At 38.2% G+C, this 18703-nt stretch overlaps 1 protein-coding gene across 1 annotated transcript; it reads left to right on the forward strand.

Annotated features, from left to right (window-relative positions):
- Window positions 1-2664: 2664 nt before the first annotated feature.
- LOC121956210 (casein kinase I) lies at window positions 2665-18078 on the forward strand. Its single transcript, XM_042504343.2, has 11 exons — window positions 2665-2887; window positions 8346-8436; window positions 8657-8767; window positions 9782-9930; window positions 10638-10866; window positions 13948-14118; window positions 14324-14472; window positions 14643-14838; window positions 14952-15091; window positions 15996-16061; window positions 16167-18078. Exons 2-10 carry the CDS (start codon window positions 8361-8363, stop codon window positions 16026-16028), a joined length of 1254 nt encoding a protein of 417 aa, XP_042360277.1. The 5' UTR covers window positions 2665-2887; window positions 8346-8360; the 3' UTR covers window positions 16029-16061; window positions 16167-18078.
- The last annotated feature ends 625 nt before the right edge of the window (window positions 18079-18703 follow it).

Here is an 18703-nt window from a genome sequence, read left to right on the forward strand (position 1 = left end):
AGTTTCACAATTAAAAACTGTATACAGAAATATTTGTTTGAAAGCTGTAAATATAACAAAGATGTTCACAAATGTTTTTCATTTCTTTGTAAATTTCACAAAATGTATTGACAGATAATTTCCTTTGTGGGATTTGTGTCTTTACAGCTGTGTTTTATATTTGCAAAATATTTTTGTGAGTTTACAAAAAAAATTGCAATCATAAAACATAAATACAAATTCCAAAATTTAAAAAAATTGCAAAAGATGCAAATTGGCAACCGCAGAACTGACATTGACAAAAAACTGGTTTCACAAATATCTGTATAAAGTTGTAAATGTCAGATAAAAATTTTCAATTTGTTTTTGTTTATTTGAGAAATAAATGACTCTATTTCTGATTTGTTTTTTTTAATATGTGTATCCTAAAGCTGTGTTTTATATTTGAAAAATATTTTTGTGAGTTTACAAAAATATTAAACAGTGCTAATACACAAATCCCCAAAATAAAATTTAAAAAAATGTGATATGCGTTAGATGCAAATCCTCAGATGTAGAATTGAGTTTGAAAGTTTGAAAGATATTCACAAATATGTTATTTCTAATGTAATTGTGTGTATTTGCAGCTGTGTTTTAATGTGCAAAATAGTTTATTGAGTTTACAAATTTACAAACCGATCCCAGTTTGAAACTTGTTCTTCTGCTGAGGTCTCTTCAGATTTAGCACCAGCTATAATGCATCTGTGAACATTAAGCACTGCACAGTATGATGACTGTGTAACAATGCTTTGCTCATGTAACAGCGAAGACTACGACAAAGACATCAAGGGACAGACCTACAGGCTGTTCATAGACAGGGACACAGAAAAACAAGCCTGTGTGTCCATCTGTCACCCTCTCATTACATCTGCAAACCAATCCTATTTAACACCCACGTCATTCTACAGTAAGCCACTGCGTGCTGTATGAAATAATTTACCTTCTCTCATGCAGTCATGGGCTTTCGTTGTCTTCAGTGGACACACTGTTGCCATCAAAACTGTTATTAGAAACCATTTTTTTCCCCACAGATATAAGCCCGGGTTTAAAAGATTTTCTAACATTATGTAAAGGAGCATTTTCTGTCATGTGCTGATGACCAGGCTGAGCCCTCTGAACATAACCGCAATTTGTAGGACGCAAGACGTCTTTGGCTCAGATTTTGTCACACAGAAAATGTAGGTACAGCTAGACACCTGAGAAGGCCTGTGGCCCCCACAGACATGGCTGGACCCCTGAAAAGGTCCAGTGATTGGGCCCTCTGCAAACAGGACAGGTTTCTACAAATCACACAAAGTGTGGGGCCCATAAAGCCAGTGCACTAGAGACTTTTTGGGGCCAATGGCATCATGTGATGGACTCTGACATTGTAATTCCACATTTTATTTGTTCAAAATCTGTTTCAGAAGGCTGCTGCTGTCCCTGGGGGCTTGACTGGGTCCCATAAAATGTTCTCCCTTTTCTGTACCTGCAAGGTGGAAAGCTATTTTTTACAATCTGTGGTGGAATGTGAGATTTCCTGCTTATAGGACATTTTCTGGGAGAAACTTAATATTTACTAACTGATATATAAACGTAACTACTCACGGGAAAAATAATATTATTTACTGACATTATAACATGATTGTGTTATTGCCAGCATAATAAACACAGCCAATCAGGGGTGCAGCAAGAAATTCCCTTTCCAGGCTCTTTAAAATTTATTTTAATTTTCTATTTGGACTTTTAATTTGAATTATGACCAAAAATATTCTCCATACAAGAAACTCTACAGACAATAATAATGTTGAACAACTATGTTGAACAAGGGCCAGACATTTTTGAAGGGAGCATTAAACAAGTGATTAGAGGCAGAAACATTTTAGAAAAAATACAACAAAATAAAGGCAGTAAACAGAAAATGTTAATATTAATATTAATAACTATAAGCAGGATCAAGACAGAATAAAAAGACAAGTTAAAAGAATTTTTTAAAAGATCATTTAAAAGACTAATTAAAAAGATACTAGTTCAATTTTCTTTAAAATAAAAAAAAATACAATAACAAAATAAAGGATGTAAACAGAAAATGTTATTATTATTATTATTATTATTATTAGATGCACGATCACGGCAATAAAAATATAGTTTAAAAGGCAAATTAAAAAGGCACTAGTTACGCATTCCTTAAAATACAGAAAAACACTATAAAAATAAGGGCAGTAAACAGAAAATAATAATAATAACAATAATAAGCATGATCATGACAGAATAAAAAGATAAGTTAATAGAAAAAAATGAAAAGACAAATTAAAAAGACACTAGGTACGTATACCTTTAAATACAAAAAGTACAATAAAAAATAAAGGCAGTAATAATGATAATAATAATAATTAATCATGATCAGATGGACCAAAAAGGTAAGTTGCACACGTATATAGATATATCTATTTTTATAATCTATGTTTTCTATTTTTACTGTTTGGAATAGTGAGTTGCATTGCTGACTGTGTGTAAACTTGCATATGACAAATAAACGAATCAGAATCTGAAGTTAAAAGAAAAAAAGACAAATTAAAAAGGCAGTAGGTGCGTTTTCCTTTAATGACGGTGCCCTGACATCCACAGAATGACATCATCGACGTTGTGAACGGGCGCGTTGTTAAGTAACGAGAGGGGGAGACAGACTCGAGTGGAGGACGGCCGCTCGTGCAGCTGGAGCTTCTCAGGGACTATCAACAGGGAGTGCAACCGACGACAGAGCGCAGAGCTGGGGGTATGAGAGTCGCCAGAATCCGCTCCCATCCTCCTCTGCCCAGGCCCCTGTCCGACTGACAACCATCGGATCAGAACCTCCACGGAACCAGCTCTCGGACGAACCCAATATCGGGTGAGTGTTGGGTCGGGGAACCGGAGAAACCAAGGGGGAAAAGGGGCCTGATTCGGCCGAATCAGAGTCTCGTATTCACGGCTTACAGGAGAGGGGGAGGGGGCGCGTAGTAGGGATGGCTATCTACACAAGCTAGTCCAACACATACATGGGTGCGGTTTTAAGTGTTATACAAAAACAAAAATGTGGCGAAATGAGATAACGTTGAAGCAGACACATTTACAGCTTTTTTGAATTTGAACAATAATCATGGTGCAGTAACGCTCGTATCACGGCTCGGTTATCGCCACTAGCTTAGCTAACAGGGAACTAAATGTCTTCCGTTGTTATTTCCACCAACGTTATCGTCTGTAAATACACAAACTGGTCTTTTTTTTAACCATAATAGCCGCTATTAGATCATATAAAAATATTATTAGCAACAAATATTGTAATGTAAAATCATATCTTACTTGCTAAAATCAAACTGCAACCCAGAAACAGCAACGGTGTCTAATATTGCCATTGTAGTGAAACGAAATATTGACTTTATTTTGCAAGTTAGGTTTGTATTAATGCGTGAATTTAGTTTGTGATGATGTTGGAGTGACAGCTGCCTGAGTGTGAGAGGCGTAGCAGTACTCTGTTGTTCATGTGATTGTGAAATCCTCTGGTTTTGGGTCTCTGACACTTGTTTTCTCTTAATTTGACACTTCCATGTATAGCACATCCTGCATAAGTGGGCCTGATAACACACAAAGAAATATAGTATATAAAGGAATAGAAAAGTATTGCACACTGGAGATTGGTGATTATGGTTAAAACCACAGTTTACTACTGATATGGCTGAAAATGTTATCAGGAGTAAAATGTGAAATTAATAATTATCAAGAAAAATGTAAAATCCTTGTTTCTTTTGAGTTTAAAGGCTTAGTTTTTCTCCTGAATGAAAGCTTAAGAAGACATACAGTCAATTGTGGTTGAAACTAGGGATGCACAATGTTAGATTTTTGCCAATTTCTGATATGCTGATATTTTTTAACTTAATATATGTAGATGTGGCTCTCCTTTAGTAGAATTAATGTATTTTGCCCACTCTTTTCTTTTCAACAGTCAACTTAAAAAAATGACAGGGCTTTTCAAAATGTTCACATTCACTGGGCAAAACAAGAAATCTACTTTAGCTTAAGTAACAAGTAAAACATGTGATATTTGTTCTTACATAACAAATTTTAAACAACTGGAAGTCATCCTACTTTGACAGACTCAGGTGATGATGTCCCTCAGACAACTCTGACAATAGTCTATATCAGGGCAATTTTACCTCTTTCAACTAATTAAAATTGCGTTATTAAAGTGTCCTCTTATTCTCCTGTCATAACTTGTCAATACTTCATTTTACTATCTGCCACTGCGGGGCCAATATTATTGAGCATCCCTACTTTAAACTATTAGTTATTGTCAAACTATAATGACAGAAGAACTTTTTCTTTTAAATCTGAGGAATATTAAAAATAAATAAAATAGCAAATTCACAAATATTAATTCTGGTCAGCAGCATGTCAAACTCTGCTTTAGCTAACAATTTTAACAGAAAAAAATAGAAAAAAAGGTTGGTTTTTTAGACCCACAGTGTGTAATTTGTGCTGTTTTTTAATCAAAACAGTAATAAAGACAAACTTTGATGGCTTCCTTAAGCAACATGGGGTCATTTATTGCAGATAAAAAATCTAGCTGACGTGACTCAGGCTGATGTCATGTTTTTGGACACCTCACTTAACTTACCATGAGAATTAGATGATTCCACTATAACTACTGTAGCTGTCTTTTAAAGAGGGCACATGGACACTTCCGTGTACTGGGACTGATAACATACAAAAATATTATATTATATATAATATAAAATTATTGCACAATTGGGTTTTAGGTGATTATTATGATGTATAGATGTATACACAGTATACCATCCTCCCTCTTTCAAAATGTATATTTATATATTGTAATTATTTTTTTTTATTATTTTTTACTATTATATTGTTCTTTTTATCCTCTACCTAATAGCTGCTGTAACACTGCAAATTTCCCTACTGTGGGACTAATAAAGGATTATCTTATCTTAAACAGCTGATATGTACTGTAGAGTGTTATCCAGTCCACTGTCCTGCAGACTTTACTACCATAATATCACATGGTGCAGCTCCAGGTGCAATGTGCTTGACTAATGGACTTGCATCACATCCCACATGCCATCTTTTAAACATCACATAATGCATTCTTTACATTGCTGCTGAGTTTCCTCTGTACATGTCTCGGCAGTACCGAGCTCTCCCTTGCCAAGCTCTTTCAAATGACCACATGCATGTAAATGAAAACCACATGGATCCACTCTTAAATATGCGGCGAAATGCTGCACAGTTTAAAATTGTGTGTCACCGTTCCTGTACCGTGCAATTAATCATTGGCACTTGCGGTGTAGCCTTGTGATTAATGTTGCTCCCGGAATCGGGTCCCCTGGCTGCAGCACATGAGACACCCTCTCGGTGTAATGAAACCTAACCCTTTGTTAACCCAAATCCATCTGCCTCCATCACATCCACTATGGCAGGTTGTCCTCTCATCAAAGCGGGGGCAGGGATACTCAGCTAGCTTTGCCCGGGGGCCACTTCTGTAAAATGACAGGTTTCCAGGAGCCAGTCAGTAAACAAGCAATAATATTTATCAGTATATCTAATAAATAAATTGCCTGTTTTCAACCTGTAGAGGTTTGCTGTACATAGAGGTATTTCCAGGAGTTGAGGACATTCAGGACTTAGCCTGTACCTCTGTCAGGCAGTTTGGTGGAAATCCACCCTTGTGCTTTTTTTGGGATCATCAAGCTATATTTTAATGCTTTTCATGCACCTTATTAAATGCAATGCACAGAAAAAATTCCAGTGTGAATCAATTAATTTTCATCGTGAATTAGAAAATGGTCACCATGTCGTGGGCCAGATTTTGCCCACAGCCGAGAAGCTGCAGATCCTTAAAAAGTCTTTAAAGGTATTGATTTATTAATCTAAAAAAATAATTAATTAAATTAATCTTTCACAAATGTTAAAAATGCTCAGTCTTGGGAAGTAGGATTTTATATTTTTTATTTCTTGAAGTTGCATTGTAAAATCTCAAAATAATAAAAAAAATAATACTAAAAAAATTCCTCATCTTAAACTCATCATGATGGGAATCCAAGCAGTGGAATCTCCCATGCAGGTTGAGAAACACAGAGCCACCTAGAAAAAATATATAATTATAATATATGTGCCAGAAATGGCACATATATTATAGAAATGGCACATATGGCACATATATGACATATATTATAATTATTGTTCTGTTGGTAAACCGAATAGATTGTTTTATGTGTTTCCCCCTAAAAAGGAGTGTTTTTCCAACATTTGAAATAGATAATATAACTTTTCCCTGAAAAGGTCTGTGTTGCAATAAACATTTGGCAAAATAGAATAGTCCTTCAATTTGGGTTATTAGAAAACTGGCCTTAAATGTAATATTAAGTGGCATTTAAAATGTTTTTTAAAAAGTCTAAATCTTCTTTGCCTTAATATGGAGGAACCCTGAAGTTTGAGTACTGCTCTGGGGACTACATCTTACAGTATGTTGGTTAAATTGTTATTTCACTTGAAATCGGGGCCGGGCAATGCAAGTGGCTTTTGTGATCCAAGACGGTAGTACATCAGCCATCGTCAATGTTTTGTAACAGCTGGTCTGCAGCTCTTCTTTTTTTAAATCTAACTGCTTACAATCAAGCAAAGTAACTTCTGGGATTATTTGTGTTGTCTTCTGGATAAAGCAGACCGAATGCAGAGGAGTAGTCCTGCAGAATTGATGACACTTCTGCTCGCTTGAATTGGCATGTCAACAAAACTGAGGTTTCTGGGAATGTGTTTTGCAGTTTCTGAGTTGTCATGAGACTCTGTCTAAACAGGGTGGGAACTGAGGCAGGAATCAGTAGCAATCATGGTCTATCCATGTATTTTCTTGTTGAACTGTCAACAGATCACATGTCTGGAAGAATTATTTGAAGGTGCAGCAGTGCTACATTTGGAATGAGGGTCCACCGTTGCAATAAAGAGTTCAGTTTGTTTACATAGTGTTCACAAATTGGTGGCGAGGAAGCAAATCTTGTTGATAAATGATGCTCTGAACTGATGCGTTTTCTGCAGCACTTTGCCATCTGAAGTTCATCGCACAGAATTGTCTGAGGGCCTTGACACAGATAGAGGCAGCCAGCGCTCCGTGGCCACTCATGCCTTCCCTCCCCTGGCAGCGCTAGTACAGAACAGTGGAGAGCTTAGTCTTGCTTTTGCACTGGCTGCACAATGTGGCGTGGTAGAGAGCGCACTAAATAAATGATGATCCTGCTCCAGCGTCACGTGCAGCTCAGCTCAGGAGATGCACACCATTTCCTCATGTGTGCCAAGTCTTAGTGCTCATGCTGATTCTGCAACACTCCTGATCCAAGTTGCAACTGGCATTTCTGTGCAGCCCTAGTTTTGCTGTATTTTCCTCCTCCCTCCCTGCTTTTGCTGATCTCACTGCAACCACCTCCCCCTCCCGGCTACCCTACAAATCTAATCGTGTGTTTCTGGAGGCCAGACAGCTGTTTGCTGATCAGCTAGCCCTGCTCAGGCTACATTCTCACACAAACACATGGTCAGTTCAGTTTGTCTGGGATTGACGGATCATCATGTGAGCAGCTGACTGACTCTTGACAATACCTACCACTCTGGAAAAGTTGAGGAAATAAATAATTCTATGTTATACAGGTTCCAGTGGATCCATAAAAATCCTAAAGGCATTGTATTCATTAATCTAAAATAAAGGCCTTTATTGATATTAAATTGACTTAAATGAATTTTTCAAAATTCTTAAAATTGCTTAAACATGAAAAGTAGGATTTTATGAATATATTTTTCTGATGTTGCATCATATAATCTCAAAAATAATTGGTCACATCTTTTTATTTTTTGTTAAATAATTGAAATCCATTTCTTAAAGTTATTATGAGGCGTATACACGCAGTCAAATGTCACATGCAGATTCAGAAACACAAAATTGCCAGAAAAACAGCCAGAAATGCCAAATATATCCCACTTCTGTTGGAAAACCAAACAGATCATTTTATGATAATATCATATATTAATTGTCTTTAATGTTTTAATATAACTTTTTCACTCACAATAACCATTTAAGATAAGTAAAATTGTCTGTCTTCAATTTTGACTATTAGTACATTGGTCTTAAACTTAATTTCAAGTGGCTTTAAAAGAAAAGTCTTCAAATGTCTTAAATCTACCTTTCCTTAAGCTGTAGGAACCCTGTTTGAATACAGTTCAGTTGTCCTGAAACCTTTCCTTGTTAGTGGTGAGTTATGGTGGCATGTGTCTTCTGCCTAATCATCTCTTACTTCTGTTGGTGACAGTGACGACTCGCAAACATGGAGCTGAGAGTGGGGAACAAGTATCGGCTCGGGCGAAAGATAGGGAGTGGTTCCTTTGGCGACATTTACCTTGGTGAGTGTTAACAGACACTGTCCTTTTTGTATTTGTTTTTTTACATGCCATACGCAACTTCCCACGTCTCCTCTTTTAACGTCTCTTTGCACGCTGGTCTCTCTTTTCATACTGTGCCATTTATTTCCCCACTTATCTGGGCACCAAACTTGATTTTCCTTCATATTCATCCATCATTTTCTATGGCTCTTAAAGCTGTTGTCGTATTTTTGTGCCTCAGGTGCCAACATTGCCACTGGCGAGGAGGTAGCCATAAAGCTGGAATGTGTGAAGACCAAACACCCACAGCTGCACATTGAAAGCAAGTTCTACAAGATGATGCAAGGAGGAGGTAAGGAGTGGATGCTGCTTTGACAGGCTGGGCAAGATTTTTCAAGCATTCCTTGTCATATTTTTTGAACCTTGTAATATTATACAATTAATTAATTAATTAACATAACTTTGACTGAATGACTGTCATCTTTTTAAATCAGATATATTTATTTTCATTTTTATTTATTTATTTTATTCAAAAGGGACCATGTACAGTTTAAAACATAAATGTCACCATTTGATGTGTTGCACCAGATTATAGTTTAGAGCTAATTCACATCAGCAGGTCAAAACAAATACACAGCACAATGACATGATAATATAAAGTTGTACAAGAAGAAGGGAAAAAAAGACACACACACAAGACAAAAAATACACACAATAGCACATGATATGAAGTAATACAAAAAAACAAAGACGTAAGACAGATAATACAACATAAAACTACACACAAAGCACATAAATTACAAAACGATTTTCGTTTTTATTATAAATGCATATCGGTTCCAAATATCAGATATCAGTCTCATTAACTACTAATAATTGGTATCAGCATCAGCCCTGAAAAAAACAATATCGGTCGACCCTTACTGAGGAACTCATTGTTGGCTTATTATTTTTAGATTTAGCTGATTAATTACTGTCAGTTTGCAGGATTTATAAGGCTGCTGAATGCTCACTGTAAACATAAACTTTAGCAGGATTGCTGTTTAAACTCGGCTGTGTTAACGCCATATTTCAACATAGCTAGGACGCCCAGGAATATACAGCCCAGGTGTAAATGCATGGACTATTTTCACTCAGGGTGTAAATAGCATTGTTGGCTACAGACAGCTGGGTGCTTGCCTCTGCTATGATGCTATATACACCCGTGTGTAAATAGCCACTGCAGCTATTTCACCTCAGGGCACGTAGCATTGTTGGCTACAGACATACGGGTGAAAATCACATCTGCCTGATATGAATTGTGATAACAGGTTGTACAAATGTTACGCTGACTGTGTGTGTGCTTGTGTGTGTGTGTGTGTTCTAGTGGGTATTCCATCGATAAAGTGGTGCGGTGCAGAGGGAGACTACAATGTGATGGTGATGGAGCTGCTTGGTCCAAGTCTGGAGGACCTTTTCAACTTTTGCTCCCGGAAGTTCAGCCTAAAGACCGTCCTACTTTTGGCAGACCAGATGGTATGACACAAACCCTCATGTTAAGTCACGTGTGTTAAAATTAGGACAGATCCACAATCCCCTCGGTTAAGATCCCACTCTGAAAAACAGTTTGCTTAAGAGTAAAATACACAGACGTAATATTTATGATCCCATTAGGTCATGTGCATGACCTACTTGACTTTTATTTGTGACCGCTCTCTCTCTCTCAATATATGAACATTGCACATGATTCCCCTAAGGCTTCTTTAAGATTGTAGATGTTTTGGTCTCTACTGCTCTCGTCCATCCAGTGTACTTTATAGCGATGGCCTCCTCTCAGTCTGTGCTGGCCTAGATATTTCATTTGATGCGTAACTCTTGCAAGCACAACTCATCTCACCTTTTGTTCTAACTACAGCCAAGTTGCTGTGTCAGTCCTCTATACGGGCGTTTGACTCTCCACTTATAGCCTGGGGTCACCGCCTTTCTTTGGCCGTTCTCCATATATCCTGTTGTCCTCCCCTGTCCTCCTTTGTGCCATAGTTTGCTCAAGATATTGATGTATTGAATGCACCTACTGCTGCTCAGTGACTGAAACTTTATTAGAAAACACAAGGACAGTGCTGGTCTGACAGCATGTAAAATGTGATAATGTGACCTGTGACACTGTATCATTGTTTTAGTATTTATGTTGTGTGCTGCCGAACCTGACAACTCTTTGTCTTTTTTTTTCTTTTTTTTTTTAGATAAGTCGCATTGAGTACATTCACTCCAAGAATTTCATCCATCGGGATGTGAAGCCTGACAACTTTCTCATGGGGCTCGGCAAGAAGGGCAACCTGGTGTACATCATTGACTTTGGCCTGGCCAAAAAGTACCGTGACGCCCGCACACACCAGCACATCCCTTACAGGGAGAACAAGAACCTGACTGGCACAGCTCGCTACGCCTCCATCAACACACATCTTGGGATTGGTAAGATACACTTGGAGCATGTACACTAATCTGACTTGCTGTAGGGTTGCGCCGGGGTAAATATTTCCATACTGGTTTGATATTTAGCCAAACACCAGACTGGACGAGTACACAGAATTTCCCCAGAAGGTGTCCAACTTTCACGGCCACTCCCAAGTGCATCATATTGACTGCCTGTCCCCGACAGCAAACGAGCGTCTGACTGTGACGTTGTACCTTTTTTATGGCATGTAAGCAAACGGGTACCAAACAACTATGTGCTCGAGATAAGAGTGGAGCCACAACCCCTTAAAAGATGAGCAAAGTACTTGCCATCTTCCTACATTTGTACTTTTCTTTCTTTTTTTTTAATTGTATTTTCTTTTGTGACTTTTACAACCACAGCAAAAAATACATTTTTTTTCAATACTTAAAATTATAATGCCTGTGGAATTGCATTTCTTATCTTTCCTCTAGTTTTGTTTCTTTTTTTGTCCTCATTGTTTTTGTTAAATGACCTTTTAATTCGGCAGAATATGTGGTAGTAAAAAAAGCAGGTTAAGGCAGTTTGCATTGAATCAGTCTAAGCTCATAAACCAGACATTATACTTACTTTTTAAATTTATTGAATGTTTTAATGAAAGCTACTCTCTCTCTCTCTGTGTGTGTGTGTGTGTGTGTGTGTGTGTGTGTGTGTGTAAGAGAGAGTGTGCGCGCGCGTGTGTGTGTGTTGGTTATCGAGGACTGGTGCTAGATTAGTTACTTGTCATGCAGAAATATGGATTAGATCGGCAGAAAAGTGCACTGCTGTTGGTACTGCACCTCTGTTATTCACACACACGATGTCAGGCAGTTCTGTTGCAGCCCGATGTGAAGAAGCTCTCTAAGAAAGCCCCAATTAGAGTTGTGATTCATGTTTGTTTACATTCTATGCACTGCTAGTGTCTAAAAAGTATTGGAAAAATGATGACTAAAGTAAACCAACATACAGGAAGATAAGCTGTCTGACAGAAAGGAATGAAAATATATATTTTTTGTAGAAAGTTGAAATATTATCTTAGAGTATCACTTCACGGGAGTCACATTTCATTGTATTGAAAAGAGCGTTCAGCCCTTGTGTTACAAAATTTTGCTCCATCAGGGTCTCACTCTTACTCCACTTTGAAAGCTGTCTCTAAACACCATGGCAAATATGATTCATCAGAGCTGGCTTATGATGATATCTCCCTCTGCATGACATCCATCCCGAGCAGGGAGCTGTAATGGGCTATACTGTGGGCCGTTTTTTTTTTTTCCTTAATCAGTCATGTCTCTTTTCACTGTGGTTTAGTGTCTGTGTCAGAACATAACAATGGTCTTAAAACCTTTTAGTGTTTTTGGTTTTTTTTTTTGTAAATCTGCAGCTCCTGCCGGTGCATTACTATTTTTTTCTACCAGTTCTAGTGTACCCAAAAATTTCTGAAAGGCTGAGCGCACCCAAAGAACAGAATCATCCTTGTACTTCTAGCGCTGTCTGCTGTAACCCTCCAAAATTGCAGCTCAAGTTACATTGCACATGTGTCATACCTCATCTTAGACCCCCCTGCCCCCATGGGGTCAGAGCGTCTCCCAGCCCTCATATTATAGCTTTGCTCTCCTCCTCCCACTGCTTTATTTTGGACATGTCTCCACTCTGCGTCATCTTTTTGTTCATGCACAGTCTTTCAGATTATACAGAGGATGAGTGGGGAGGGGGCTCTTGAGAGAGGAAGAAAAAGGAAATGTTGTCCAGAATGGAAAACCGCTCTGTCGTGGTGTTGTCACCTCAGTGCTGCGCTCTCTAAGATACTCTGCAGAGCGGTTTTAAATGGCTAACCATATATATACATCCACCATCTCACTGTAGTGTTTAAGCCAGCCCCTATATGATGTTGCGATGTTGGTGATTACAACGATTTATGCAATTTTACCAGTCCTATGAATTCTGCAAGACCTTGATATTTTGTTCTGTCATTGCATCTTCATCTCAAATTCTACCCTATCTCTCTCTTGTCACCACACTGTTATTTACAGGTTTAACATCAAAGTAGAGCTGTTTCGGTGTTGGTGTTAAGATTTTTGGGACAGTTCAATGGCTAAGTGCTGAATGTTGTGTTAGCTTGTGCTGTGCAGAGAGCAGCATGAGAGTGTCTCACAGAGACAATCCTTCAGCACCACATCGAACGGCAGCAACAGCTGATCAGCGGCGATCAGCTGTTGCTGCCCCAACCTCCCAACCCATCATCACAAATAGATTCTAATCCTGAAGGAAACACTAAATGCTCATAATAATAGTTACTGACTCTAGGACAGCACTACAACTATTTTTGCAATTTTCACCTGTCCCCACAATTTTACTGCAAAAAACCCCACTTAAAAAAATTGCATTTTTTAAAGAAAAGCCCTGAAATCAGGCATTTCAGGCCACAACTAACCCCAAAACAGTGCCCGAAATCCTCGAGGGACCCATTATCTGAACAGTTGCAGCCCCAACAACTTATTGATCTCTGTATTTTGATTAGATATTGACCTTTTGTTGCATTTCTCCTGGATGGTGAAACATTCATGGAAAAGTGATAGTAGTCATGTTTCTGTTACAGTAAGTAATCTTATATGTGCTCAAAATCATTTCATTAAGTAAGAGACTTGTTGAAGTTTTTACTGCATGTATTTAATGTAAAACGTGGATCAGTAATGGCGGTTATAAAGAGTTGTGATGTCCATACCGAGCTCCTTCTTTAAGTGCTTGGGAAAGCATTTTGTTTACTTTGAGTAAACATAAGAACTGCTCTGTTGAGTGTTGTCTGACTAACAGGTAACACATGTTTCTCAGTAAGAAGTGACACTCGATTGTCTTATTTTGTTGGGTTAGGTGGTTAAGAAAATCAGCAAGCGATGATTATTGTGTCAATTTCAGGCCACTATAAACTGCGACTTGTTTCTTAATGAAAACAGGCAATTAAGAGAGATGGCAGTTTATAATTTGAAAAGTGGAAATAGGACCTGGGTAAATGATCCTTTGTTGAAGCACTAAGCAGACATCACTCAGTTTCTCATTCTTGTGTGCACTCTTTCTGTTCACAGAACAGTCCAGACGTGATGACCTGGAGTCCCTCGGCTACGTCCTCATGTACTTCAACCTGGGCTCCCTCCCCTGGCAGGGCCTCAAGGCTGCTACCAAGAGGCAGAAGTACGAACGAATCAGCGAGAAGAAGATGTCCACACCCATCGAGGTTCTTTGCAAAGGATACCCTTGTAAGTGATCTTTCACTGGGGCAGCAGCATGCCTGTAGCTCTGAAATAATCTGCTGCTGCGTTATTGGGTTTTCTTAGTATGGAATTGATCACTAACAACGCATGTTATCTAATCACTGTACTTAGCTTGTTTTGCTTGCTGTTTTGTATTGTGTGTATTCTTAAAATTTTTCTCCCTACTGTTTTGCTGCTTGTTCTCCTACAGCTGAGTTCTCCACATACCTGAATTTTTGCCGTTCACTCCGTTTTGATGACAAGCCGGACTACTCTTACCTACGACAGCTCTTCAGGAATCTGTTTCATCGTCAGGGCTTCTCCTACGACTACGTCTTTGACTGGAACATGCTCAAATTTGTAAGTTCACATCAAGTGTTTCTAACTGAAGTATTGATGTTTATTTGGCTGCCACTTTCATTGCAGTGCTCAAAAATCTCACATCCGAACAGCATTACTTATAATACAGCTAATTCAAAGCCACAATTTGTTAATGGGAAAGCTTTAATGAGGCTGATGTCACCTCTCAGGGTGCCAGCCGGACAGCTGAGGATGGGGATCGAGAGAGGAGGACGGGAGATGAGAGAGATGAGCGAATCGGAGGAGCGCCCAGGGGGTCTGCATCGCGAGGCCTCCCCCCAGGTCCCAACCCTGCAGCTGCCAACAGAGTCAGGAACGGGCCGGAGCAGGCCATCTCTAATCCTGCCTCACGGGTCCAGCAGTCTGGTGAGTTTTCCGTCTCAAACTGCCTGCCTTTACAGTGTAAAACTGTGCTGGAATTGCAGTGTTTTTTCTTCTTGAATATCTGCAGCAGTTTTAAATGTAATACGCCATTTCAGGAAACACGTCGCCACGTGCAATTTCTCGTGCAGAGAGGGAGAGGAAGGTGAGCATGCGACTCCATCGTGGGGCTCCCGCCAACGTATCGTCCTCTGACCTCACAGCCCGTCATGACCAATCCAGAATTTCCACATCACAGGTTAGAAATCACTCTTGTATATCATTGTTCTCTGCTCTAAATTCAGACATTTTTGTGGGTCTATGAATGCAGCGCAGGAGGAGCTCATCATGAGTACTGCGCTCTGCTCTCCAAGACTATAATGCAGTCATCAACCGAACGGTATATGTACTCCGACAGCGCTCCTAATAAATGTTTTGCTTCAAAAATATATAGTCAATTCTTGGCAGCAGATGTTTTGATTGCGGAGGGCCTCCACAAATAAATGAATGTGTGAGAAAACCTGCCTCATTGCATCTGAGGCAATGTGAAGCAGCAGAGTACCCTTGTGTGTGTTTTCTTTCACCTTAAAATGAATCAATAAAATCAATGAATCCTGTAGTTAGGAATGAACCTGTTAATTCAACACCAGTTAATATAGTTTACATGTTTTAAAACCTTCCATAACCAACTGCATTATCACTTAGCAAAATGAAATACTCACACCTTAAAGCTGGCAGCAACCACACGTCTGTTCAGCAAGTAAAAACCCGTTTCTGCTTACGTGATGTGTCTCAAATACCGTCATTTCAGTTACTTTGCATCCCTCTGCTGACCTGAACTACAATGTAACCAAGTACATTTACTCAAGTACTATACTGAAGTACAAATTTGAGGTTATTTTTCCCGTTACTTGAGTGTTTTAATCTCATACCACTTTCTACTTCAACTCCACTACACTTCAGAGAGAAATGTTATACTTTTTACTTACTAATTTTTGATAATTTCTGTGCACTAACCAAAAACAGAAAATACTGCTGCATGAGGCCCATACTGTAGTAGTAGAAGTAGAAATAGTCATGTGCTTTATAAAATGATTTAGCAAAATTGTCAGAGCAGTTTTGTTGTCATTGTCCTCTAAGTCTTTATTCTATGTCCTCTGCAGGTCAGCGTGCCATTTGAGCACATGGGGAAGTAGAACTCTGGCTCTGCATGCACATCAACCTGACAGGTGAGGTCATACTTCCAGTAATTTATTCCTGTGCTGACTGCAGAAATACACCGCTTAGCAATACTTTGCCTTCTCTAATGACTGTCACTCCTCTTGTTATTGCAGGGCTGCAAGGTCTATTCATTGCTCCAGTTTATTTTCCTTTATTTTTACCTTGTCTTATGAAAAGATGGCTGCCAATGGACACATGGATCTTTGGAGAAAGGACTTTAAATCTTTTTAAGGATCTGGGGAGGTACACGACAGTATCCACCACGCACTCTTTCATGAACTTTTTTGTTTTTTTTGTTTTTGCTGAACCGTGGACCACCACCACCACAAATACAAAAAGCAAATGAATGACAGTCCGACACCATTTTTACTCCATGGTTGCTCATACCTGCTCCACTCCTCAAAACATTTCCCTCAGTACCTTCTGTCTGACAAATGTGAAGAACTGTTGGCATCAAGACGCAAAAAGGTAACAGGGACACGCGCATGTTTCTCGTCAAAGGTCGACTTAGTGATTGATATAGGCTTAGTAAAGACTTCTGTTTTTTCAGTTCGACACCGCAAAAACTTTTCAATGTATGTCATCTTTTATCTTTCATGAGGATATCTTAAATTGAAGCTTGTTATGAGTTTCTTTTGCTTTTTTTGAGAGAATTAACAGCTAAGAGATGATGAAATGAGGTAGGTGAGAGGGTAGCAGACAAATAGAAAGGCAACTTCGAAAAAGGACAAGTAAGTGATGTTTTAGCTGTTGTAGAGTAATGTTTTCTGGTGAAGTAGCAATTTGGTGCTTGCTTGCCCTCCATCCATGTCGTGATGATTTTCTGTCCCTCAAAACTCAGCCACCAAAACCTCCACCGACCCTTTTATTTTGCCTGTTTCAACTTGTTTTCTTTTGGTTTTTAATGCGAGCGGGTAAGGTGAAGAACGACCATAGATATTGCAAAGACACACTCCAAGTCTTGAGGGAAGCTCCTCAGGAAATTCTATTTGACCAGAGACCATAGCTGCCCGTTTGGCTAACAAATAGTGGCTGCAATTTTTATGATACTTCTAAATGTTACCTTTTTTAAAAAAAATCTTTTTGTTATTGGAGGTCATAGGGGAGTGGGCAGGCTTTGTTTGGGATGACTCTTAGGGGGATGGGACATCCGATTTTTTTTTTTTTTTTTAATGTTTACTTCACTGTAAATATTTTTTTATTTTGATGTAAAGCCAAAATGTGGTTATTTGTTTTAAGGCGTAAAGTAGAAAAATGCATACTAATGACATAAAATTGGGGCTGGATTTTAAAGTACTAAATTGTGGGATGGGCTATACTGTTACTTTGCCAGCTGGGTCATCCAACATTTTGTGTGTGTGTGTACACGTGTGTGTGTGTGTGTGTGTGTGTGTGTGTGTGTGTGTGTGTGTGTGTGTTAGAGAGACACAGAGAGAGAAAGACTGATATGGTGAATCCCTGCTAAGAATACAATATTCATTTCGTCGTTGTTTGCAGATTGTTTTTATCTTCCTTCTCTGGTATTTATGTTAAACTATTTTTTATTTCTCGAAAGTAATTTTGTCCTTTGTTCTTATTTGTGTCATTTCATCTTCATGTAACTTATTAGAAGTAGCTTGTTTGTTTTTCTGTTTTGCGTCAAAGGTTGTCCACCTCACATAATACATAGGGCTTTTAATATTCCCTCTGCAAAAATGATATGCGAATAGTTTGATGTCACCTTTTTTGGATTTTAACCTCCAGCAACCTTGATGATGTCATTCAAAAGAAAACATAACTGATGCAATTGCAGGGATGTGTAAATAGCGGTGTACTGTGTGTGTAATTACCTTTGTACAGGCCACCATGACCCAGTGGCATCGTTAACTGTCGGGTTGGGAATGGTATAGATGAGGTTGAGGTGATAGGGGATTTCACTTTATGTATTGTGTACTGATATCTTGTACAGTTCTTTAACACACTTTATTTACAACAGTATTTGTGTATATTTTATGAAGTAATAAAAATGAATAACGTTGCTCACAAGTTTTTGCAGACTTTTTCTTGCTTGTATGTTCCTTACTGCTGCTTAGATAAGTTTTTAAGGTGGTGATTGTTTTTAAGTGAGGTTTTTAGACATAAAAACACCTTAGTTAAGTGAGTTAATTTACAGAAATACATACACAAAAAAAAAACAAATGAGCAGACAAAAACTAAAGCACAAATGAAAATTAACATTTATATTAAATAATGACAAACTAATGACTATTTTGTATTTAACTTCTGATTTAAAACATCAACAAAAAAGATTGTACAAAAATAATACAAAACTGAGGTACTTGTACTTTACTTGAGTCTTTCCTTTCCTTTCCACTTTATAATTTCAGTCCACTACATTTCAGAGGGAAATATTGTACTTTTTTACTTCAGTACATTATCTGTCAGGTTTAGTTCTGAATTGGATAATTTGGCAACTATTATAATAAAAATGTAAGTCATTTTCTTTTTTTAAATTTGTGTTTTATTTTTCTGTAATGGGTACTTTGGCAGTTATTTTAATCAACATTTAGGTTATTTTCTTTTTTTTTTTTTTGTCCTTTTTTTTTTTAAACACTCAAATGTGGGGGGATATTTTTTTAGTTTTTCCTAAATTGGGTACCTGTACTTTTTG

This window comes from Plectropomus leopardus, chromosome 18, assembly GCF_026936395.1.
Source record: "Plectropomus leopardus strain MGB_pleo_1.0 chromosome 18, ASM2693639v1, whole genome shotgun sequence".
Taxonomy (NCBI): domain Eukaryota; kingdom Metazoa; phylum Chordata; class Actinopteri; order Perciformes; family Serranidae; genus Plectropomus; species Plectropomus leopardus.

What these genes read in the sequence shown, in the direction of transcription:
- LOC121956210 (XM_042504343.2), top strand. Translation starts at nt 8,361, where the DNA reads ATGGAGCTGAGAGTGGGGAACAAGTATCGGCTCGGGCGAAAGATAGGG. An exon ending in CAAGATGATGCAAGGAGGAG is followed by an intron (nt 8,768 to 9,781) that starts GTAAGGAGTGGA and finishes TGTGTGTTCTAG; the next exon opens with TGGGTATTCCATCGATAAAG. An exon ending in CTCACGGGTCCAGCAGTCTG is followed by an intron (nt 14,839 to 14,951) that starts GTGAGTTTTCCG and finishes ACGCCATTTCAG; the next exon opens with GAAACACGTCGCCACGTGCA.